This window comes from Lonchura striata, chromosome 16 (assembly GCF_046129695.1).
Source record: "Lonchura striata isolate bLonStr1 chromosome 16, bLonStr1.mat, whole genome shotgun sequence".
Classification (NCBI taxonomy): domain Eukaryota; kingdom Metazoa; phylum Chordata; class Aves; order Passeriformes; family Estrildidae; genus Lonchura; species Lonchura striata.
In genome coordinates this window covers 12,546,424-12,571,998 of record NC_134618.1, presented here as the reverse complement: position 1 = coordinate 12,571,998, position 25,575 = coordinate 12,546,424, and the positions used below count along the sequence as shown (strand labels likewise).

Sequence of the window (25,575 nt, the reverse complement as noted above, 5' to 3'; positions counted from 1 at the left end):
TTCAGTCTGTGTTGTGTGTGAGGGGTTTTACTAATCCAGCTGAGAATCAGCCTTTTTGTTGGTTGTATCCAAAAGCTCTGTGGAATGAAGGATCAGAAAATCACAGCTCTGTACTTGTTCAGAGACGCTGGCTCTGCTGTTAAAGAAAACACCCTTTAAAGCACTGTGTGGAAGTAAGGGCATCCTGTCAGATACTAGGCTTTGATTAAATGGTGACAGTTGCATTTTAATTTATTTCTGACTGAGACTTAAAACTTAGAAGTGCCTTGGACTCAAGTTGGTTTTTTTTAAGAGTTTACCAATAATAATTTTAAATAGTTTGCTGTTACTACTGTCTTCCTATGCTTCACAGAACACCAAAAGGGAACAAGTGAATAATTTTGAAAGCACAGCCAAGAAAATATTTTCATATACATAGGGTATATGAATTGATCTATGGGGAATAATCTTTTGGCTATGTGCAGTGATTACTGCAATGAATGTGTAACAAGGTATCTTAGATTCTTATAAGCTGTGTTTTCTTTGGGATGCCAGAGGTGTGGGTTATTTTATTACATTGTTCTGAGAACCAAGAGAATTTCTGCAGGAAGCTGATTGTGGCAGCACAAAGGAAAGGAAGTTGTCAGGATGTGGCCAATGTTTGCATTGATCTCCAGGTGCACTGTTACTCTGTCATTAATTGCAGGATTCTTTATTCTGAAAAAAGTCAGGCAGGGTATGTGCCTTTTAGCTTTCATTCCCAGCCAACTTCATGGTGATGAACAATGAGATTTTAATAATGTCAAATTAAGGCCTGGGAATTTGACATCCAAGTCATGCAATTTGTTATGTTTTGATTCAGTGAAGCCACATAGGTTTAACTTTGTCTACAACATGTTTTTATCGAGAAAGCAAATAAAAAAATCACACATTTTATTGACTACGTACAGTTGAACACTTTTTATTGAGAATGTATTATGAGTCAATACTTCCTTTATGAAGCTTTCCAGAAAGTCCATTTCTGTAGTATTTTGACATGATACTGGAGTCCACATCTCTTCATTGTAACAGAACCAGGAATTTTCTAGTGGCTGATCGCCTTCTTTCATTAACTGAAATTAAATCTTCAGAAACCAAAAAGATTTGATTCTGAAATGTAAACTTTTGAAACTAGGACCTCTACTAAGTTGGTCAACAAGGACCTGTCTCGAGCTACCTGTGTTAACAACTTAGAAGCAGAACATGACATTTTTGTTAGTTCCTTGATTTGACTTAATTAGCAGTTCAGCAAGAGGGCTGTAAGCCATAAATCAATTCAAATATTAAGTTTAATTTTGTGAGAAAATAATACTGTTAATAATGGCACTTAACTAGTGCTTACTTTCTAGTACACATTATATACATACAGAAGCATACAGTGCACCTGCCTGTTCAGAGGTTTACATTTAAATGATACATTTTTAGAAATAATTTAATAAACTCTTTGCAGATTCTTTTTACATCAGTAGGCTGATTTTTATCTTGCATATATACAGTATTTTTATTAATATCTATTTAAATGTGTAATAGATAAGCCCCTATTTACAGTCACCAGAAACCTTCAGGTATTTGAAATGGAAAGGCCCCATTCTCGAGAACTTTGTGTGTTAAGTGTTTGTCCATAAAAGTTCTTCCTAATTTATGATACCTTGTATTTCCTTAAGTATTTTACTGCACTTGCTCCTCTACTGCTCTTTATATAAGTACTGCAAAGCTCTCTCTTTCTGGGATGCTGCTTTTTAAGAGATACCAGGTGAGGGTGCTGCAATTAAGTTCAGAATTCCCTTAGGAGAACAGCAGCCAGGCAGATCCATGGCACAGTTTCTTTGAGGCAACTAATAAATCAAATTAACTTTTCTAAGAGGTTGACTGGATAGCAGTCTTGTTGATCAAATTATCCAAGATGCTGTATCTATGATTGCCATCACATTTAGTGTTTATCAAGGATATAGACAAACATCCGTAGCTCTGTTGCAGTAAAAAAGATTAGGAAAAAAACAGACTGGATACTCCATGGGTAAGTTCCATAAAAAGCTGTTTTTCTACTTATCTTTAATAGCAGCTTCCATTTTACTACATAAATTTATAACGTTGAATCACTGAGTAAGATCTGGATCATTGTAAAGGAGTCAGTGTGATGAAGTAAACATGAGTATTGAATGGTACCAGGTGTGCAAGACAAGCAGAGATGGGAGAGAAATGAAAGTTAAATAAATTGTGCAGAGAAGTGAAAAACAATAAAGAGAAATTATACAAGAGCCGTGGTCTGAAACTGAGAATTTAACTTAGAGAGAAAGGAACAGAAATAAAGGCAACAGTTCTTTTAAAGACAGAAAATAAGATGTCTTAAGAGAAGGAGGAAATAGAAGTAAGGATGCAACATGGAAGTTGAAATTGCACTTAAAAGTTGCCTGCTCAGCTGCACTGTTCTGGCAGTGTCCCAGTTCTGAAAGCCTCTATTCACACCAGATAAGCCAGTTCCTCCCTGCTGGAACTCCTCCTGCATAATGGCACAGGATTTCTTTAACAGATTTTACGTGAGAGATTTCAGGTGGCGCTTTAAGAAACCTAGTGTTCCTCAGATGGGAAGAAGGAGTCTGTTTGCTTGATGGCTGTAAGGAAAGATTTTATTCTTAAGCACTTCTGTGTGGAAGTGAGCTTAAGAGCTCAAGATATGTAGAAATTCATTGAAAATCTCTCAAGGAGGGCAAAACCAAGAAAGCAGCCAGTGTCACAAATGTCAGCACAGGGACACAAAATGAGCGAGTTGGACACAGTGATAAGGAACAGCTTCAGTCCTTAACATGGTTTTAATCAACAGGCTAAAAGTGAAAACACCACAGAAATAGATTATTTACTCTGTAGGCTTTAAGGGTTAAAAATATTCAATAAAATATGAAAAGCTCTTAAAAAAGTAAAGATTGATGGAAAGTCTTCCACCAGGATGTTGCTAACTTAGAGATGTGTGTATATAAAGAAGATAAGCAAAGATGACTAGGAGAAGAAATTGCTTGATGGGAAAAGATCTGAAAGGTCTGTCCCTCACCTGCTTTTCACATGTAACTTCAGTATGTGTCTCTGCTGACAGACTAGGGCCAGTTACCAGACAAGATTGTGCTCTAAGCAATGGAAAAGGTTCAGTTCTGATCTTGCTCCATGTTTTTTTCTACACCAGAAGCTTTGAGAGTCACATTTTTTAAATAATGTTGTGCTGTAACAGATTAAGCAATAAAATGATGCTGTAGCATGTATTAAGTGACAAAAATGTCTCGTGGCCCCACAGCAATGGGAGAGTATCAGCTTCCCTTGCACCCCCCTCCTGTCCCCTCCTGTCATTAGTGCAACAGCAGCACAAGAACAGGTAGTTTTTGGGTCAGTACTTTGTAGCTTGTTTTTGTAACTGTTTATGTGCTTCCTGCAACATGTCTGTGTTCATACAATCAGTAAAATCTGGTGATCTGGATTGGATTTCTTCCAATCTACTGTGAAACTAAACTTTACTGTGTATCCAAGAATCCCAGTGGAAGGCTTTTTTGAGAGGTCAGCAAAGAGCTGATGCTGACTGGGATTCCTATATTGAAGAATTTTATATGGTTTCCAGACCGCCAGTGATGTCCTAGATTAACAAGAGTTTAATTTATTTGTTGCAAACATATCCCTTGAAAATACAAAATGTTAATCATAAACATATTTATTTTTTAAGATAATTACTCTTGTTACATGAACATATGTGGACCATAACACTTAGCCAGACAATCTTTACTAGTTAAATTCTGATTTAACTTTGTAAACCACTGTGTCCTTCATTTTAGTATGTGGAACAAACATGTCTAAGTTCCATCAGAATTAGTTAATAAATATTTCTGAATTCCTGAAATGTTTTAGGATACAAACACAGCACTGGAAAATTAAAACATATTTTTGTTATTTGTTGTAGCTGAAAGAAAAATCAGTTTATCATAAACATTAAAACAGGTTAGTTTGTGTGAGAAAATAATTTCTGAAAAAAGTAAATTAGGGGAATCAGTGATGGAGAAAGAAATTAAATAATTTAATTTATAATTAACATTTACTATTTGGACATGTATAATTGGGTAATATGATCTTCAGTAAAGATCAAATATATAATCTTCATTGAAAAATGCTATTTACTTCATCATGGATAGCACTATCACTTCTTTGTACAGAGAACAAGGTAATACCTTTTCCTATACAAGATACAAGGTGCTGTGTCTTCAGTCAAGACTTCAATTAACTGCTTAGTGATTTCTTCAGACAGGAAGATCAGAGCCATGAAACCAGAGTTTATCTTTTGTCAGCAGTTCAGTGCACTGAAGGTATCTGATGTCACAGGTAATGCAGCACACAGGCCAGAGCCTCACACCACTTCAGCCAACAGCTACCAGAAAATTAAGACTGTTGCATTCAGCTGCAATGAAAGCTCCTTCCAGCCTCTTGGTTGGGACTCTCAAACATCTCTGAGTGCCAACACAGCAGTGTCACAGTCCCAGCAGCGAGCAGCCAGTGCTGCAGTCACAGAGCACCAGGGGTTGTGTCACACCTATGTCATGACCTGCTGTACCACTGTGCGCTCGTGAGAACACCCCTGGTTCCCACAGTGTATCTTTTTCAGCAAACGCCGTAATTTGTTGGGAAAGTTTTTGTTAATGTATCTGTAGAGCAGAGGCATGACAAAGCTGCTGGAGAAAGCCAGGAATTTTGACAAAATCGTGGCAAAGTGTAATATCTGAATGGAATTTACATCTGGAATTCTGCCTCGTAGGTTAGTAAACGTGCTTACCAAGAGAATAATGTAATAGGGTGTCCAGAGGGTGAACTGTGTGCAGACTGTGGCAATCAGAAGCCTGTGCACTGACGGATCCAAGCGCCCAGTGTCCTGATCCAGTGGCGTGGCCTCCTTGCGTATCCGCAGGATCAGCGTCAGCGCGTAGAGAACGGCGATGGCGGGAACGACGTACCCGATGAACACCATGATGGCATCTGCTGCTTCCTGGTTCTGCATCTTGGAACACTCGATTATTTTGGTGGACACGTGGTTGCAGACGTAGAACAGGAGAGATGAAAAGCTTGTGAGCATGGCCCCGCCCCAGATGAAGCCGCAGACGTGTTTGGTGTTGTACACACTGGACATGTAAGTCCTGGGCAGGGCCCGCTCGATGTAGTAGTCCAGACTGAGCAGTGTGGTAGAGTACATGGTAACCAACGATGAGACGTTGAATAAAATAAGGAAGGTGATATAAACTTCATTGTTGGAATTCCAGATGGCCCATTTTGTATTGGCAAGACCCAACAGGTACATTGGTGCCAGAGTGTTGATGATGAGGCCAGCAATGGCAATGTTGACAAAGTAAACATCTGGCATAGTCATAGTAGCTTTGTTGTAGAGGTTGACTAGGACCAGCAGGCCATTGTAACAAAGGCCAATTGGGAAACATATAATGAGGTAGAGAAGGGAAAAGATGGAAAGCACAAGGTCGAAGTCATGGCAGAGATGCTGGTCCTCACTGTTCTCAGTACTGTTGATTAAGGCTTCACAGCTCCACATAGTGATTTTAGCTTTTTTAACTTCTTTGCTGGTTACCAGCTTTTCTGTAGAGAGAAAAATAGTGAAAATGTTAAAATATTGCATTGGAAATGAAATGGAAAGTACTGTGAAGAAAACATCTTGAACTTTAGGATTATATGGTTCACATAACTGATGTTGTTAGTCTAGAAGAAAGGAAACTTATTAAAAATTTCATTAGACTGATACATGTTCTGCAGAAGTAAACTGTAAACTATCATTAAGTACTGATGTATATATGAATACTAATGCAATTTTTTTTTAATTGTCAAACAGTACCTTGTATATAGCTCAAAATACATACGAGTAACTATTGAAGATTGGAAGGATATAAACTGAACATGATGGAAAATAGAGATCTAACATCTTAAGTAATCTTTACCTTAAAAAGAAGTTTCTTAGGAGGCACATCCAAGGCACTATGGTGGATGTGTACTGGATCACTGATAAAATTGACAAAGAATAGAGGATACTGGGAAATGAGGTGTAAGGGGGGGGGGTGGTATTGTTGTGTTGTGGTTTTTTTTGTTTTTTTTTTTTTTTTTAAATAGGTCAGTTTGTATTCAGACTTTCAACCTTATAACCATTTGGTTTCAAAAAAACAATGGACCTCTGTAGTCCAGGGAACCTAATATCAGGGCAGCCTGACTTTCCAAAAAGGCAAGAATCAGCTATCATTTCCTCTCAAAATAGCTCAAATTCTTTAAAAAGTATGCTACTATCAGCAGTTGTGGCCCAGCCATTTTTGCTTTATCGTCAGTAGAGATAGCATTTTAACTGAAACCAAGTGACTTCAAAGCAATTGTGTAAAGTCACTTTCCAAAATGCAGGAATGAGAAATAATCTCTGAAGTACAACTCAGAACAGGCACAGCCTTAAAGTCATGGCTGTTATTCATGGCAGCCCATTTCAGGGGCAGCGTAGAGCTGGTGCAGCAGGTGATTTCCCACCTCACGTACCCTGCCTGTCACACACTCCCGTGGTTCTGTGTGCCCCTCTGTCAGCACCTATAGCAAAGTGTAAGTACAAGTACCTGGATTCTTTCCAGAGGGAGAGCAAGATTTAATCAATCCACAATAAACATTGTGCAATGAAAATGAATGCTACCAGACAACATGCTATACTCCATGAACCAGATGGCTAAATTGTACTGTGTGGGGTCTGTGAGCATGCGGGTATGTGACTACATCTCCCTGGTGCTACTCCTTTGACTCTTCAGCCACAGTACAGAATTTGTCCCAAAATTGTGTCAACTTCCATATTTTATTTCCCACTGTAGTTGTTTTGTTTGCATTTTCTTCTTAATAACATAAAATCAGGTTAAAAATACAGTAATTTTAGCTGGGCAAGCAAATTTTTATTCACTGTCCCATGTTGGTTTTCTTCAGAGAAATGCCTTCTGTGGCAACATCAGAAGTTCTATTGCTTTCAAAGGTTGTTTTCACCTTTGTGGGAAAACTTGACTTTTTTTTTGTTTATTTTCTCACATCAGCTCTTCAAATATACTGTTGTGTTGAGTGGACCATATCATATCTTTAGTTGTCTCTCTATCCTCATTCTATTTTTGAGCACCGAGAACAGCCCCATTTGTTTTCAGGAAGCATCTGTTGGTTTAGGTGTTTAAGAAAGAAGAAGAAAAGCTGGTTTTTTGCAGTTGAAAGGAACCAAAACTGTATCTCATTGAACTGTTATGACTCGATTCAAGCCAAGCAGCAGACTGGAACTAGATATTGCAAATATATGCATTCTGGTGAGTGCAAAGGTGACTAAGCATGGGCATGGGTACAATCACATAATTCCATTATGTAGCTTTATCCTTAAGCATGTAGCTTGGTTACTCCAGACTGAATTACATCAGCCACTGAATAACTTGCCTGTATATTGTCTGAGAACATCAACAGTCTTTGCTACCAGGCTTTGTATTTTACAGAGCAGGGGGATGTCTGGTTGCAGGAGTGCTCTTAGTCATTACCCTTATTCTTTCTTTACATCCTCTAAGTGCGGTTAAACAGGACAATTCTGTTTTAATGACAGAAATGTATGTTCAATACTAGGAAAGCGACAACATTTACCTCCGAAATGAGCAAAACTAAACACCAAAATTAAAACACTTCCTCGGAAAACCTCCTTGACGACTTTCAAGCTCCCAGGTGAGGTATTTCTGCGGCTGAAGGCGAGACAGCGGAGGCACTGACCCTGCTGGCTGTGCAGCGCCGGCCGCGCTCAGCGTTTCCCCTCGGCCGCGCCTTGTGTCTGCCGAGGCGGCTCTGCCGTGCCCGGCCAGTGCGCGCAGCGACCGCGCTGCCCGGCGGCCTCTGCCGCACAAGGGGGGCTGCAGCAGCCTCTTGTCGCCTCTGCCGCACAAGGGAGGCTGCAGCAGCCTCTTGTCGCCTTTGCTGCACAAGGGCAGGCTGCAGCAGCCTCTGGTTTACGGTGCCCCGGCGCTGCCCGGATCCTCCGTTCTGACCCCGGGATCGCGCTGGACGCGCGTCCCGCCCGCCGCGCTCCGCTGCCCCTCAGCTTCAGTCGCCTGTGCGCTGCCCCTCAGCTTCAATGGCCGTGTGCCACTGCCCCTCAGCTTCAATGGCCTGTGCCGCTGCCCCTCAGCTTCAATCGCCTGTGCCGCTGCCCCTCAGCTTCAGTCGCCTGTGCGCTGCCCCTCAGCTTCAGTCGCCTGTGCGCTGCCCCTCAGCTTCAATGGCCGTGTACCACTGCCCCTCACCGTCAATGGCCGTGTGCCACTGCCCCTCAGCTTCAGTCGCCTGTGCGCTGCCCCTCAGCTTCACTCGCCTGTGCCACTGCCCCTCAGCTTCACTCGCCTGTGCGCTGCCCCTCACCGTCAATGGCCGTGTGCCACTGCCCCTCACCTTCACTCGCCGTGCTGCCCCGACACTCGCCGTGCTGCCCCTCACCTTCACTCGCCGTGCAGCCCCTCACCTTCACTCGCCGTGCTGCCCCTTCACTCGCCGTGCTGCCCCTTCACTCGCCGTGCAGCCCCTCACCTTCACTCGCCGTGCTGCCCCGTCACTCGCCGTGCTGCCCCTTCACTCGCCGTGCAGCCCCTCGCCGTCAATGGCCGTGCTGCCCCGTCACTCGCCGTGCTGCCCCTTCACTCGCCGTGCTGCCCCTCCACTCGCCGTGCTGCCCCTTCACTCGCCGTGCTGCCCCGTCACTCGCCGTGCTGCCCCTCACCTTCACTCGCCGTGCTGCCCCGTCACTCGCCGTGCTGCCCCTCACCTTCACTCGCCGTGCTGCCCCGTCACTCGCCGTGCTGCCCCTCACCTTCACTCGCCGTGCTGCCCCGTCACTCGCCGTGCTGCCCCTCACCTTCACTCGCCGTGCTGCCCCGTCACTCGCCGTGCTGCCCCTCCACTCGCCGTGCTGCCCCGTCACTCGCCGTGCTGCCCCTCCACTCGCCGTGCTGCCCCTTCACTCGCCGTGCAGCCCCTCGCCGTCCCCCGCCGGTGCCGCTGCCCCCCGCCGCCCTGCCCCGGCCCCGTGCCGGCCGCCGGGCCCCGGCGCGGCCGTCCCGCGGCTCATGCTGCCGGCCCGGCACCGCGCTGCCGGCGCTGCACTTGTTTTGCCTCTCGAAGTTACTCACAAGTTTCTGCTTGGCTTGGCAGGCGCCTGGCCCCTCCCTTCCTCTGTTTACAGCCGGTTTCTAGAAGTGAGAGGTTGTGCTCGGAGCTGTTGGATCCAGCGCGCTTTGTAGTCCCCTGGGTTTTGGATTTGCTGCTTAAAATCCGTGAGCGTGCAGGTTTGTTATGGTTTTGTCATCGGCGTTGGGGTTCTGCAGAGCCCGTGCCATTCCCTGCAAGTGCAGTCAGCAGCCTTCACTCAGCAGCGTGGGTTTTATTTTTAACTCCGGATGAGAATATGTAGCTTTGAGGTTTCATTTTCATAGGCCGTATATCCTGAATAATCAGTATTTAAAAATTCCCGTACTACAAAGTGTACAGGTGCTTGTGGTGCTGGCAAACATAAACCGGCTTGTAAAACAAAGTAGGAAGGAAACTTTCTGAGTGTTTACTTTGAATTTGGAGATTGTTTTGGTGTTGTGAAAAGGTGTTACAACATAACCCTCATTTTGTGATGGTGTTACAAGTTCCATTCTGCTTCCTTTTTTAAAAAGTCGATTAATCTCAAGGATATTTGCATATTACTTGCAGTTAATGGATGTGAATGTTTATATTTTCCACAACTTTATAATGGATCACTTCTTGAAAGAGCTTTTGAACTGCAGATTGATCATTTATCCCATAATGAATTTTTTCCTGCGGTTGTTCTGTTGTTTATATGGAAACTCCTCAGACTAATGAAAAGGGACTACCTTTGAAGTATGTTTCCAACTGATATCACCAACCAACACAGAGAGCTGCCTTTTTCAAAATAATTTGTCTTGTATTTAGAAATTCTGAAGCTTTATTCCATAGCAAATAAACATCAATGTAGCGTCCCTTATTGGAAAAATAAGCAGCTGTTAATGAAATAAATACTGGAAAAACACTAAACCTGCGATTAGCGCATTTGTTTAGAGCATGATGCTCTAGCACCAACATTGTGGGTTTGATCTCCACATGGGCCATTTGCTTAACATTTGGACTAGATCCTTGTGGGTCCCTCCCAGTTCTGAGTATTCTGTGAAATCTAAAAATGGTCATCCCGTTTGTCTTGAGTTTCTTTATCTCACCACAGTTTGTATTTAAATGTTCATTACGAATATTGTAAAATTGCTGTAGCCCCCAAAAGCAGAAAATTCCCCTGTTCCTGTTTGATAGATAGCCCACAGACAGAATTGTGTATGTGCTCTGGATAACTCCATGTTACAAACTGTGGCATCATGTTTTTGGTGCTTCAGAACTTCAGAAGGACTTTGATCATCCTAAGTTCACCAAGGAAACAGCAAAATAGGAAAGGTATTCATGTAGAAGCACTTTCAGAGTGCTCATACTTGGCCAAAAGCCAATTTCCTTACACTCCATTAAAGCTGAAGGTGGTTTTATTTAGATAACAACGTCCATTAAGTACTTAAGAAAAAACTTCTTGCAATGCAGGACAAAAAGTTGAGAGCACTTGGTGGCAAATACTATTTTAGAAAAGATCCATAAAACTAACTTAAAAAGAAAAAAAAAAAAAGAAGTTCTGCTCAGTTGTTTTACAGAGTCCATAGCTGCAGTCAGGCTTTTTCAGACATTTTCATTCATAATGCAGCACTAAGTTGCAGAGCAGGTTAGGTCAGAGTTTGAAGCATGACCATTCCATGCTCGGATTATTTTATTTGACTTAAAAAACCGACCCTTCATCCAGCTGCAGCACTGTCTCTTTTCTCTGCAGATTTTTCTGTTTATACAACACATGGTTTGTCTACTTTCTCTATTATCATGTGTCTGTGATGTAGCTCTTACCTGGTTTATCTGACCTCTGAGTGTGTTTTCACAAGCTGTGGTGTCATTATAAACTAATAGCTAGTAAAATACATAGCTAATAAAGCCAACAAGGTAAGTCTCTAAACATGCCAAACACTTGTACCTTTGTCACGTCCTCTTGAGTGCCCACAGGATCTCAATTCCTACAGACTGAAACCTGGTGCTGCCTAGGGGAAGGCTGGGAGCTCTACACAGAGCTTTGCTGGGCAGCACAGATTTGCCTCAGATCTAGACTGAGCAAACAAAAACTCACAGCCAGAAGTTCTGTATGTATATATATATAAACCATGACTTAATAGATTGTCAGCTCCTCATCAGGGTTTGAAAGCTGCTTTTTGAAAGGGACATGCTGAATATTACTTATGGATTAACTCTTAAAACTTTAATGGAGCATCAATATTTTTGGAAAATTAGGAACCTGCAATTAGTTGAATATCGAGGGGAACACACTGAATTCTCAAGTGCTGGAGAGTCAAGTGTCACATTGCTGTTCCCTCTCACTCTGGGTAACATGACATTTCTTTAGGCTTACTAGCTTATATACATACCATAGGGATTAACAAATGACTTCTAGGCTGGATATACAGAAAAGTAAAACTGAATAGCTCAGGTTAGATATGGGGGGGAAACGCAGCAGTGCAAGCAAGTAGGAATATACTTTTCTCATGCAGTTGCTGAGTTGCTGCTGTTTATAATGTAATGATACAGCTCAGATAAAATGCTTTTAACATGAGTGGAGAAGAAAATCCTGCTTGATACTGGGGGTTGGGCTGAAAAACAAACCCCTTCCAACCCTATCATTTATGTCTTTGTGGTGCAACCATTGACCAGTTTGGCAGGGGAAGTTCATAATTGATACTGGTACCATTTATAATGTGGTTAATTCAGTGCAATGTAAGGTGAAAGAAGGCATGAGCAAACAACAGGGATAATTGATTCAAAGTAGGATTGAATATAATAAGCCTGTTTTGAATATTTTTAAAAGTACAAGTCAAAAAGCAAAAGTGGGTCAGTTGAAAGAGAGGGAAAGGGGTTTGCCACTCATGCCAAGTCAACTTATGGAAGAGCAGTCAACCAGCTTTCTGGTCCTGCTGATTTCACCCTTTATTAGGGTCAGGTTTTGATTTTCTAAACCTTTTCCCTTTGCTATATAACTTGCTTTAATAGCAGCATAGAAATAATTAATAATTAAAATAAACCCAAGATTTTTCACTTATATAACCCAATTCTTGCCTACTCCCACTTGATTCTGCACAATTTGAGTAGTGTGAATCCACTTCCAGCTCTCTAGATAATTGCCTTCCCTTGGACCAATGTTTTTCCTTTAACATTCTTTCTGTTTTTAACATTCTTTCTGTTCATGCATAAATTCTTATGTACGTTTCCTGATTTCTTAAAATACTCCTTGAGTTTCCTATCTCCTGGCCAGTGTTTTCCTCTTTACCTCTCCCTGATGACTCCCTTACAATTAACACTGTTCCTCCCATCATTATTTGCTCATATGACACACACAGTATCATATCCAACTTATGACAGGGCTTCCAAGCATGACACACTTTCACTTCTACTTTGTGACTTTCCTGTGGGAAATCTCGGGCAGTTTTTGGTATTTTGAATCAGCAATAAAGATTACATTCTCAAGAACTGTAAGGGTGCATTTCTGTTTCATGTGGCATGAGTACAGAGATACCCGTGTTCCTGACATTGGTCTTTGCATTTTGCTTTGGTTGCCCTTTGAGGTTGCTCACTCTGTTTTCCCAGAAATTCTGAATACATGTTGTCTTCAGAGCTCCTTCCTGTGGGTGGGTGACCTTTTTTATTGTTCCATAGATGTTGGCAACCTCTGTCTCATTTTTTTATCTTCTCATTCTGTAAGTACCATCTTCGTGGTAAATCACTTGCATAGCAGCTACCTGGTGATTCAGATTCCTAGTGCCATGATAATCTGCTTGCTGCCCTGGCCTCTTGGTAACCTGCTAAATAGATGCTTTTTTCCCCTCCTGTTTTGACCTTTTGTTGTTATTTATTATTGTTATTATTAAATGTATGAACATGTACAATTATTAATGTAATATAATTACTAACAATGTTAGGTGCATATTTGGTTTCTGTTTAGATTGTTCAACTCTTTGGGAATCTGAGTTCATATAAGGCCATGTCAAAAGTAAGTCTGCAAATTGCTGCCACGGGTCACTAAGCATCAAGAAATGAGTTCAGATAGGCTTTTTGCTTGGAAGGAGCAAAACTGGATTTTAGGGTATGGCAACTTTTTTTAGGATGTGCATATTCTCTAATAGGTTAGAACTGCAGAAATTTCTTCTATTTTTAGAGTTCATAGAAGATTGCTCCGAACAACGTGTGTATCCATTAGAAATGAATAATTGTATTTGCTTTAGTTTCTCTTTCTCCCTCTCAATTTCTAAGCAGCTTAAAGCTTATGAGAGCAGATAATACACTCCAATAAAGGAAGACAAAATAGATCAGCTACTCTCATAATCAAAACAGCTGAATGGTGTGTTTAGGAGCCCTTTAGATCTGTTGGAGAGTGTCGTGGTGCTCTGGAAGGTTGTAATAACCAACTACCACAGGGTGGAAGTTCTGTGGAGAGGAGATAGCCCAGCACTGCAGCCCCTAAAGATTTGTGTGGAAGGAGTGCCTTGTTCAGATGCAGATGCTATCAGCCAGGCACATCTGCCACTGCAGATAAATCCTGCCTTTTTGTGCTGTTCATTTCTTTGCAGTGGAGCCTCGGTGGGAGCTAGGTTGCCAGCTGTGCCCTCCTGGCAGCTGCTGGGGAACAGCTGCACCAAGGGCTCTGCACGGGTTAACTCCATAAACTCAGCCTTGTTTTGTTAACTTCACCCTGTCCCTGCAGTGAATGAGTGGCACTGATGTGCTGCTCCACCCCTTCCTGACTTAGCTTTATCACTGAATTCTGTAAGAGCTTCTATATGGAAAACATGACATATTGTTTCTTTTTAAGTGTTTCTGTGCAGCGAGAAAGAATTTGCTATAGAGTGAACAGTGCAGCTTTTAATACTTAGAGATTTCATCACTGCAAAAAGTGAAATACCATACTTTGGGCAGTTCTAAAGGTGAGGATTCCATCAGGCAGAATGAATATACACAGTTATTACCTGTATTTATCTATCTACAGGCCTTAGCTGCCAGAGATTCTGACATGAGACACAATTTGTAGATGCTCAAATATCCACTAGATAATACTTTTTAAAAAGATTAAGCTATATGCAAAACAAAACCTGAGTAATTTTCCTAGTATTCCTATTCACTTCCAGGAACTTATGACATATTAAATAACAGGAATAATTAGAATGAATGCAGTATTAGAAAATCAGCTTACGTAAGGTGCTTCCAGTTCTGGATTTTATAAAGTTGATCAGTTGGAATACAAGAAGTGACAGCTTTTAAGCATCAGCAGAGTGGATGGCGCCATTCAGAGTGCTGAACAGCCAGTTAGCATTGCTGCAGCTCTGCTCCGTGTTTTCAGAGCACTTGGAAGCTGATTTTGATGTAGCTATCCCACTTTAAAACTAAGTAGCAGCAACCTTAAATAACATTCAGTGTCAAGAAGACCGAAAGTTGTTATGTATATGAATATATTCTTTTAACTGCTTCACTGAAAACAAACTTCTAAAAAAATTTAACCTTCGTGAGAATTTTCAGTGTGCTTCTAACTGGTGAGCCACAAAACCCAAAAGAATTAATTACAAAATACAGAAAATTCCAGTTTCTGGGAGAGCACACAAGCAAGTAAGTTCCTTCAGTTTAAAACTGAATCTAAGTTGCAGATTCTTTTCGTATGAAGTACTACAATCAATGGATTTAACAAGGGTTACAGATACCTTGTGATGATGTTTAGTGCAGCTGGGACTTAGGAGACACTTTATCCCACTGTTTTTAATGGAAGTATTTAATTCATTTATTCTGACTTCAGGAACTTAATAGACTAAGTGGGTGATTTCTTTAATAAATTTTTCATAACTTGCAGTCATCAGTGTTTAAATATAAGGAGCTTTGCCCCAGTACCCACAGCCACTTAAACTGTAGAGCAACACGTCAGTTAAGACTGGTTTAGGGGAAAAAAATTTATCAAACTTACTAGTTCCTGTTTTTTATGTGAAGATCACCATATTGTAGAAACTTCTGCCAAGGCCTTTTTAATATTTGAGATAATATAAAAGACAGGTTTATAGTAAAATTCTTGTTTAGGTAATGTCTTTAATAAGTGCAAACAGGTCATTTGCACCTTACAAGGTAGCAGGTGCCTGGATCTCTGCATTTCCAGCATTTTGGAATTGCCCAGGTTCCAGGTAAGGAATGTTTGTACTTCTGGTTCATGTAAATCAGCATCACTCCAGTAAAGAAGACAGATTCCTGCCAATCAAAATTAATGTAAATTATGGCAATTATGGGCTTTGCTGAGTGAATTTATTGCAGGAAGAGGGGGTTGAAGGTGCACGGACTGTGCTGGAATTATCTGTAAATGAGTTGGCCGGGTGAGCTGGCAGGGTGGAAACAGCAGCTCTTATCTTCCCCCGATGTTTGCCAGCTTCACCCATGCTCAGGGCATGTGGCAGGGAACTCTGCTGAAATTTGGCAGTACAGAAACATTCCCCAGAGATCTTTCGGTGCCAGTTGCAGAGACTGGCAGGAGGCACAGATGGTACTTTTCCTGGAAACTATAACATAATGCTGTTTCCTATTAGAAGCCCTGGTGAAAGCTGACTTGGTGACTTAATCAACCAGACCATCATGTTGGCTGGGGAGGAAACTCTTGTGGAACAGACCCTGACCACAGGGACCAGGTTTCCAGTAAAAGCAGAAATATTGACATAGTTCTTTATCAGATAGCATATAGAAGAATTATAAAAACTGGTTTGAGTTTGAAGGGAAAAATCAGCCCTCAGCAGAGTTGTACTAAGGCTGAAATTACTTCAAAATTTGTCACATCCGCTGGAGATAAACTTATCTTTCTGTTAATTGCTGGCAAGTCTGAGACATCTTGTTCCTGACACTCCTGTGGCTTTTAATTTTCACTGCTTGGTGAAGGAAATAGCATTTTCTAGCTGCCTCCTGGATGAACTTGCATAATTACTGATTACATCTTATTCCATTTATAATGTCTGAATACAATATTTTATATTTACATTCTAAGGGGTCTAGTATAATATTAATGCTGATCTAAGGTTGATTATTATTAGATGGTAAGATTTAGAATAAGAATTTACCAGGGGTTTGAGGCATCTTTCTGACATGATTAAGTTCTGATTTGTCCATCTATTGCTTTCTATGTGCCACTCCCCACTCCACTTTATCAGCGACAGGGAGTTTTTATTCTTTAGTCATCAAAATGTTCTACCAGTAAACTCAATTTCTTAAAGACTCCCCACTACAGCTATATGTCTATATCAAACTTAAAAAGAATCTTTAGTATGTTCTGTTCTGGGATGCTGACAAAAGGTTTGACAGGTTTAAGTATTTGATGATTTCATTTGAGTCCTTGGCTGTCCTTCCATGGGCCTGTGGGTGGGGATACTTTCTTAGGTGCTCTTAATGGGTATTATTCTTGGTGGAGGCTGCACAAATGTTTCCAAGGGGGAAAAAAAAAAAACAAACCAAAAACAAACCAACAAAAAAACCCAAAGTAATTCTGTGGGAAGAAATGTGTAAAGGAGTCTGAGACCTCTGTAAACGTGGACTCTAAACCTAAAGCCTCCCATTACAAAAACATCTGTGAAGTCACACCTGGAGTCTACTACCAGTAGCCACCTGCTGCCTACACTGCATTCATTCCATGGTGTTTTGGAAAGCCATGGTTAGGATTTGTACAAATTCCTGGAATTACAGACTCATTAATGACATGGAAATTACTACAAGTGCTTACCAACTGCAGCACATCCATTCACATACTATAGAACAATTAACTCTCTAAAGATTTGAACAGACTTTTTGTAGAGATTTCTTAGTATCCTTCATAGGTAACATGCTGCTTTTAGTAAGTCCTGCCTGCTTCAGACAAAAAAAACTACTTCTGTAGCACCTTTGTTACTGCAGGAGCCCTGATATATTGGGTTTGCTTGGCAAGTTTCTGGGAAGGTGTTCAGTTTTGTTTCTCATTATCCTACTGTAATTTGATGGTTAATGAATTAATTGTTCTGTAAGTTGAGTCTGTTTTGTTCAGGATGGTAATGGGTGAGTGATCCCTCCCTCTCCTTCTCTCAACCCATGAGCCTTGAGTTCTATTTTCTGTCCCTGTCCAGCCATGGAGGGGAGTGAGAGAGTAGCTTTGGAGTGTACCTGGTGCCCAACTGAGGTCAGCCCACCACAAAAATAAATGTATAATCTGCTTCCTCCTGTGCTAATGGGTGGAAGCCTGTGGAGTAATTAGTTTGTCTGAGAGCCAGTTTCTTACTAATGATTGATAAAGGGTTGTTTTGGCAGGGCCCACACAGGCACTGGGTGCTGAGAACAGTGAAGCACAGTTTGTAGGGAGGGCACTGGAGCCTGCTGGTCTGTCTTCACCTAAATGAGCTGTACTTGTTGTGGCTGTTGTGGAAAATATGCAGACTATTCTGATAACCTCTTATCTGATGTTCAGATCTGCATGAAGGAGTTCAGACTAATCAGTCTGATGTGCAAATCACAAACATTGATGTTTACATGAATCACTTTGACCAGACATTTGATTAACTTTGTTGCATCACTTCAGAATTAGTCTGACTTGTGTAGAAATCCACAATATTCTGCTCAGACTTAAATGATGGAGCCAATCAAACCCGTGCCAGATGTGATGCTGGCATGACAAATAGGGTGCTGCCTTTTATGCTGCTTTAGCATTTCTATCAGAACGAAGTTAAGTTCGGCTGACAGAGCCCTTAGGGAAAGTAGGTGTTCTGCTACATACAGTAGAAAACAGATTTGCAAAAATCACAGTGATCAGTGTAGTTAAAAATGCTTATGGAGGCTAAAAGGACAGCAGTCATTCTGCTTATTCAAAGCTTCTGCTGAAAGCAGTTAGGAAATTCTTGGTGCTTTGAAGTTTGCCTTTGGCATACCTTCTTCTATACTATAAATGAAAATGCAACTTAATTGTGATTAATTAGTTAATTAGTTACTGCTGTGTCTATCTGCTTTGCAATAATATTTCACAGTATGGTTTGCTGCATGTTTATTACTATTGTATGAATAAAAGATTCATAAGGATCTCACTTTCACTGAGAACTCTTTTTCTCTCTTAAAGACTGATTGGATTAACTTTTGATCAATTCCTCTGCCATACTTCTCTAATACTTCTACATTTAATATACAGAAACATAAAGATCTTGTGTATTCAGAGCAATAAATTAAAAAAAATGAAAGCACATAATTATTGCCTAAAGGAACAGTGAGAAATCCAGCTTAATGTGCATGAAAACTGATATGCACAAGAAAAGCTACTATAACTTTGTTTTGGCCAACCAGATAAAAGTGGAAGCGTTACAACTTCCAACAGTGATGTTTTCCCTAAATAATTGTTATCTAAAACCCAAACATTGTTTTCTAATGACGACACTATTCATTTCTACTGATGCAAGGCTTAGATGCATTTATGTAAATTCTTTCTAGGCTCTTAAAAACCAAAAGCAATCTAAAAGGAGAACTGCTTATAAGCTCACCTGGGAGGCACTGCCTTGCTGTCCCTTGATGGCTGGCAGAACCATTTTGCCCATCGAGCCAGAGGTGTTTGTGCGTGGCTCAGCAGAGAGCGCAGGTCTGGTTTCGGGGCAGTGAACCCTGAGAGCTGCCGTGCCTCTGGACACTGCGGGCACATGTGACTGCCCTGCACATACGTGCTCATAATCCCCTGAGCTGCAGCCACACGCTCTCATTGGAGCTCTGGCTAAACCAGGGCCTGATCCTGCCCTGGGCACGGTGCTGTGTACCCTGCCCCTGGTTGTGAAAGGGTTTGGAGAGGTCTTTTTTTGGAAAGGACGCAGGGAAAGGACACGCTGCGTTTCGGGGAACAGTTCAGCCTTTGGTGTTGTTACGTAACGGGAGACAAACAGCGGCTGCATCAGACCCGGAGAGCTTTGGTACAGGAAAAGAATTTGACCATCAGAGCAGCTACTCTGTGCACATTAACAGAGTCACGGCCAGAATGAGCCAAGCTGACAAAAATATTGTGTTAGTGAGATGTGATTTTCTTTAGAGCTGCTCATCGCAGCTGTGTATGCCGGGAGTCATATCCCCCCCACCTCGGAAACACAATGCTGTTTACCAAAACCCTGAACATCCACTGGCCTCTGGAGATTTAGACAGTAACCAACATTAGACCTGAAAAACAGCCAAGGCGAGCTTTAAAAAATACTGTAAATCTCAGAATTCTTTTATGCATTCAGAAGAAACATTTTAATTGGGGGGGGGGGGGGGGGGGGAAATAATGTAAGGAAAATGGTGCTGCTCTATCTTCTGCCTTTAATGAGGTGGTATGTAAATGTAAATTCTTTGCATTTGAATAAAAAGCCTGTAACATCATGATTTCGTCTATTTAGCTTGAATACAAATAGTCCTTAAATAATTTGCCTTTTTAAACTGTGATGAAGAAGTAATTTATGTGTTTTCCTTCCTCCCCAAAGCAGTAAAGTTTAATACGTGATTTTACTTAACAACCATAAAGGAGTTGACCCATAAAATGAATGAAGAACTTGTCTTTCATGTTAGCATGTGAATCTTCTTTGGTGTATGTAATATAAATGTGTTTTGTTACTTTATAGCATTAGTTGCTTATTTTTAATTTTGCAGTTTCTTAGAAGCTAAAACTTCACAACATGATTCTAAGATAGGCTCTAAGGTTAACACCTGAGAATTTTTTGGGTGTTGGTATTTATGATCCAAGCATTTGCTTAGTTCAGTTATTTTTTGTTCCCTTTGGCTGATAACCCCCCCCAAGTCTCTATTTACAATGTCTATCACACAGCAGCTCTGCTTGTAGGTCCCTTTTAAGTATTTTTCATTAGATTTTCTATTGTTGGGGATTGGTCAAATTGTTAAATAAACAAGCACTTCTTTAATCTCTGAAGTAATATTTCTTTGAGGAGACAGTGTGAGGCAGCCCAGGATTATGACTTTTCCTTTTTTTATGGTTTGTAATATTTCATACTTATCACTTACTTGGTTAAGCCGTTATGTATGGTTTGTATTTTGAAACACGGAGAAGAAAACCCAAACTGTATTTTGATCTAGATTTTGTAATACCAGTGACAGTAGGGCATGGAGGGAAGTGTGCTTTCCTTTTGACATCCAGACCTCATAAACTTCAGTGTATCAGCTTTTTGCAGGAAAAAAATGCAGAGACTGGGAGATGGAACAGCACTCCTTTGGTCTCCTGGGAGAACAGGAGGTAATTAGGTGGCTCCTTCGAGTCTGCTGCTCTCCTGGTTTTACAGAGGCAACTGCTTGCTCTCATAGGCATCGCCAGTCCATCACTTCTTTCAGGCTGCAGTACCTACAACCTAACACTTTTTCCATTGTCCTGGTTGGGCTTGTCCAGCAGACTTTCTGCAAGGCTTGTTTTGAGTGTAGAGATACATAATCCCTGACATAATTATGCTGTGTAACTACAGCTTGTAGTAACAAGTGGTAGCTGATCACTTGGAGTTACTTGGGGAACTTGTGGGGCAGAGGATTGTTGTGCTTTGACTATAAAGCACATTTCAATAATACCCATACTTACAGAACTTTTCCAGATATTTATTGTGTTTTCTGGCCTCCCCAGAGCAGTGAAGTTTAAGATGTGCTTCTACTTAGCAGCTACAAAGGAGATTAGCTCTAAAATGAATGAAGAATCTTGGGCAGATCTATGGATGGGGTGTTGTGCTGAGACTTGGTCCTGGCCACACTGCTGCAAGGGGACTGAGGGAAATGTTGAGGTTTACTTTAGTGACTTATTTCTAAACTGCCTCATTGCAAAGTTAGCAAGCACAAACCTCAGTGAAGGCTGAGCCTCTTCTGTAACATGCCAGGTAAATTAATCAGACCTAAAACACTTTTAAGCACAAGCCAGATATTTCTGCTGTGCACATGAGAGGTTCAGCTGGACAGGTGTCTGCTGTGAGCATGAAACACACAGAGAGAACATAATGCAGGTTTTTTTTTTGTCACCACTAAGCAGCAGGGATCACAGAAACCTTGGAGGCCTCCTCACAAGATTTATTTTCAGATGCAGTGTACTGTTCAATGCTTTTGGGTTGATTCATACACTGAATTAAATATGGCAGTTCCCTGTCCATCTTACCCCAATTATGTCTCTCATGGCTGATGGTTCTATAAAGTTAATGCACAGCCCTGAAGTTCAAAATTACAGGCAACTTTGTTAATATGAAAATGGGATGTGAACAGTGCAGGTTTTTGTTTACAGAATAATCTGTAGTGATTCAGATGTTTAAGTCATTATATGTTTAAGGTGCTGATGTCCCTAATAGGCTCCTACATCTAACTGATAGACAATTCTAGTAGTAGTTTTTACTTACACAAGCTAAATAAGACCAAAACAAAGTTCTGTTCAATTTTGTTTGACATTATAATGACATTTTGAAGTTCACCTTCCAGGAGTGCTCTGTGCAGTAACTTAGGCACTCAGTGATTCAGGTGGATTAAACAAATCACAAAGTTAAAGTGAAAGTAGTTATTCAGGACTGTGGTTGCCAGAATATTATTTTTATGAGCTGAAGTGGTTTCATTGAAGCATCACTAGAATATTAGTGAATTAGTGGGTGTGTTTCAGTACTTCATACCCAGCTGCAGAGTGTCTATAAAGAGTGGTTATTCCTATAAAGGATTATCACATGTATTCCTCAGTATACTTTTATCTTAAGCTGGTACCTTCAAAGGAATGCAAGCAGTTGGTGGTTCATGATAGAGAGACGCTGGGCAAAGATCTCCTGGTTCACTGCACAGAATAAAGTCAATCCCCGCTGACATTCCTCCTCATTTTCAGTATTACTTTTTTAAGTGTAAAGCAAGCTGTATTATTAATGGGATTAATTCAAGACTGTTTATTTCTGTTTCATCTTAGTGTGAATATTCAGCAAGTTCATATTTGGTCATAACAAGTCTGAAAATGCTTTGGTAATTACATAAAAAATGAAAGTGAATGTGCAAATCAGCAGAGGTAAGCAAGACATATTTGCACATTTTAGATTAGCTGCTTTAGCACTGCCTTTTATATGGGCACAGCTTTGAGTCCCTTTCATTTTTCATCTGCTACAGTATTTCAGGTTGCATAAACTTTGATGGAAAACTTTAAAAAGGCGACCACAACTCTACCAGTGCTGCAGCCCTATTAATCACACATTCATTCCTCAGAACCAGCATCTCTGGTTTGAGGAATTCACCCAGCTCTCCCTGAGGGCTGTTCCAGATGAAACTGGCTGTGGGAGCTGGATGTGTCACAGCCCTGGCACAGCCTCTTTTCTGCTGAGGGCCACCACAAAGCGAGTGGCAGCTGCTTGGTGTCCAGGTGGCACAAGAGAGGAGCTCACTGGGAGGGCACTGCAGTGCCCTGAGCAGCTGGGGCAGCTCAGAGTTCCTCTCCTTGTGCCAGCTCCATCATCACAGGAGTGGGAACCTCCTCCTCCACAGCTCCCTACTCTGCTGATGTGATCCATGATCCTCATGTGATTTTTAGTGAAAATCTTTCAGACCTGCTAACCCTGCTAATTCAGGGAAACTCTCCCAAAGTATTCCAAGCTTGTGGTTCACATCAGTAGCATGCCTTCTACTTTATTTCCAAAAGACCGTGATTCTGTTTCAAAAACATGGGTCTGTGCAAAAACCCTGATAGCTGCCAATCAGTAGGAGTGGGCAAAGCAGGAATATTTGTCCTTTCTAGTCAGCAAGTTTTTTGAGTTCCTTTATATTTGACCCTGATTGGTGTGGCCAAACTGCTGAAATTCCATTAGGTCATTGCTTGTGGAGATGTATTAGAGATGTTCTTTGGTGTGTCTATGCATCTTTTCTCTCTGCATATTTTGGCTAATTTTTTTAGCTACTGTTTGAAAATGTCATTAGACATCAGATCAGTTTATTTAGCTATTGTGGGCCAATCCAAACATACAGGATATAATACACAGCTCCTGACCTTTTCCTGTTACAGGCTTGCAGCAGCTCTTTCCTTTGCAGACCTCAGGTGGGAGGGAGGAAAGGGCTTTAACCCTCTGGGTGTGTTTTGTGAAGCTTACAGGACAGGCTGAAGGCACTACAGCTTGCTTTGCAGCACAGGAGAAACAGGAGAAAGCACAAGCAAAGGAAAAAGTCCTGGTTATTACTGTCTTCCTTAATAATTCTTGGCTACAGTCTCCTCAGCCTTCAGCCCTTTAAAAAAGTTCTAAAGCACCAAGTTTGCAAGCTCCAGACTGTGGCAGTGAGGAGGATTTCACAGTCAGCTGACCATGAAGTGCTACCAGCTTCTACAATCTGCTTGACTGCTCATTACTTCTTGAAGCCTTCCAGATTTTGGAGAAAATTGTTGCACAAAAATCTTCTAAGATGTGGTTGAGGACTGAGGAGTTAAAACATTTCCTCTAGCTGTTCATTTTACTATTGCCACTTTTGATCTATGCTCATGTGAAAAAAACAATTTATGAATAAATCTCTACCACAAGAGTTATTTTGATAGCATAAATCTATTGTATTGATTGTTCATGGCAAATTTTAAAGGGAAGAAAAAAACAGAGGAAGAATACAACGAAAATGTTAACCTTAATGAATGAAAACTGGATTGTTTGTACTATGAGAAAATGAGATAATTACGGCTATAAAATCCCATGCTCAAAGAATGAAAATAAACAACATACACAGTGTGTGGAAATGGGAGTGAGCCATTATGGTAAGACAGATTCCCTGAGATCTTTTCTCCATAGTAATTCTTAAAAATGTGGGAATTTATTTTTATTTAAAGACTAAAACCATCCTGGAGAATGTTCCTGGAGTTTGGCAGCAGTGCAAGAGATTGATTTACAAACATTTCACACCAGGAAAATATTTGGAAACCAGTAACATGGTGTTTGACCACTACAATTATAAGCAGCAATAGAAGCAATTTTTGTTGCATTAGAGCCATCTGGCAGGTTAGTGGTTCATTTATCTGTTTACCAAAGATTTTGTAGTCAGGAAATCTACTTTGCAAAAATTCCATATTTTAGGCTGAATCTTCTTTTGATGGGAAAAAAGTGATTAAAAAATAGCATGTCAAAACAAAGGCTTGACTCATCAGTTAAACACAGCACAGTAACACTGCAAAGTGTGACTCTGTTTCTGGATTTTAGAATGAATTTTCCTTTAAGTAGTAGCTAAATGGTTTCCTTAGATTGTTTGTGTGTTGCACGAACCAGATCAGATCAGATCAGTCTTAAAGTTCATAATTTTCCCCAGAGTGTCTGAAATCCTACTACAAAGAGTCCTTTCGTCTTAAGAGTCTGACACCAAGTAGAAATAAAAGGCTGAAATAATAACACCACTAACTTGGTTTAATTAATTGTATGTTTCTGTACTTAAGCTTGAAGGGTGGAAAGTGTTGCTTTAAAAGCTACCTACAAAACTGGTGAATGAGCAGCCACTCAGGGTGCCACTTCAAAGAGAAACACCCAAAAGAGCAACAGAAGGGAAGCTGCTTTTGAATTCTCTCAGTTCCTTCTGGCAGCCCAGGGCTTGCAAAGGAAAACAACCCTGAAATGGTTATTTTCTTTTGTGCTAGTTACATAACCAGCTCCCAGCAAATAAAGCTGGAGGTGGAGCAGCCATACAAAGCCCCACTTTGTAACCTGTGCCTGACATAGCTGCACAAAAGAATCTCACCTGAATTTAGGCATTTTTCCTTCCTGGCTAAGGGAGATTCCTTACACTGTCTGCAGCCAGCTTGATAAAATTCAGGGGCCCTGTGTAACTCTTGGTTGCACTGGTGGATATTTTGTTATTTGAGCCTTCATGGTTAGTCCAGAGTTGTACCTTATTGCTGAAGCAGTCAAACAAATCTTGGTTTCCTCCATTTTTTTTATTTTTCAGATTTCTCTGTATGCAATATTGTAATAAAGTAAAGAAGTAGGGGAAGGTAACTGCAAAAGGGAAAACTGGTTTATACAAGAATGCTCAGTCTTCCCTCCGGGATCAGTTGAAGCTCTAAAAATTGTGCTTTCATGTTAACCATCCTGTACCACCTTTAAACTTGGCAGTTGTGCTGTGTCTTCCATAAAGCAGCATTTGGGATGTAGGCTGGTCCTTCACTGCTAAAAATGAGAGCCCTGGCTGGTCAGGCTGGTCTTTGTGCCCTGCATCCCCCTGACTGTCAGCTGGTGGATCCTGGCTGTTTCCTTCCCACAGCTCTGTAATGCTGCTCTTGGGTTTGGGAGCTCAGTTTGTGATTTACTAGTTATAAAATTCCAGGATTACAGGTGTGCTCCGTTACTGTCCTCAGGTGTCAGCTGTAACATTGCTGCCAAGATGCCCTGGTGCCCTATTATTTTAAAGGATGATTAGGAGACCAGTCTGAGA

General features: G+C 41.1%; 2 protein-coding genes across 6 annotated transcripts in view; one reads left to right on the top strand and one right to left on the bottom strand.

Moving 5' to 3' along the window:
• CHLSN (cholesin) overlaps positions 1-25,575 on the top strand; it is a 123,605-nt gene that overhangs the window by 41,726 nt on the left and 56,304 nt on the right. The window lies entirely within an intron of this gene.
• The window catches only part of GPR146 (G protein-coupled receptor 146), a 50,362-nt gene continuing 25,711 nt past the window's right edge, over positions 925-25,575 (bottom strand). Inside the window, exons 1-2 of one of the 2 annotated variants that reach the window (XM_021539708.3) lie at positions 18,705-19,398; positions 925-5,628 (exon numbers count right to left, since the gene is read on the bottom strand). In XM_021539708.3, coding sequence (XP_021395383.1) covers positions 4,580-5,584 — 1,005 coding nt within the window. In that variant the 5' untranslated portion in view covers positions 5,585-5,628; positions 18,705-19,398 and the 3' untranslated portion in view covers positions 925-4,579. Of the gene's footprint in view, positions 5,629-18,704; positions 19,399-25,575 lie in introns of those variants that run through there. The other variant, XM_021539707.3, reaches the window with a different exon arrangement.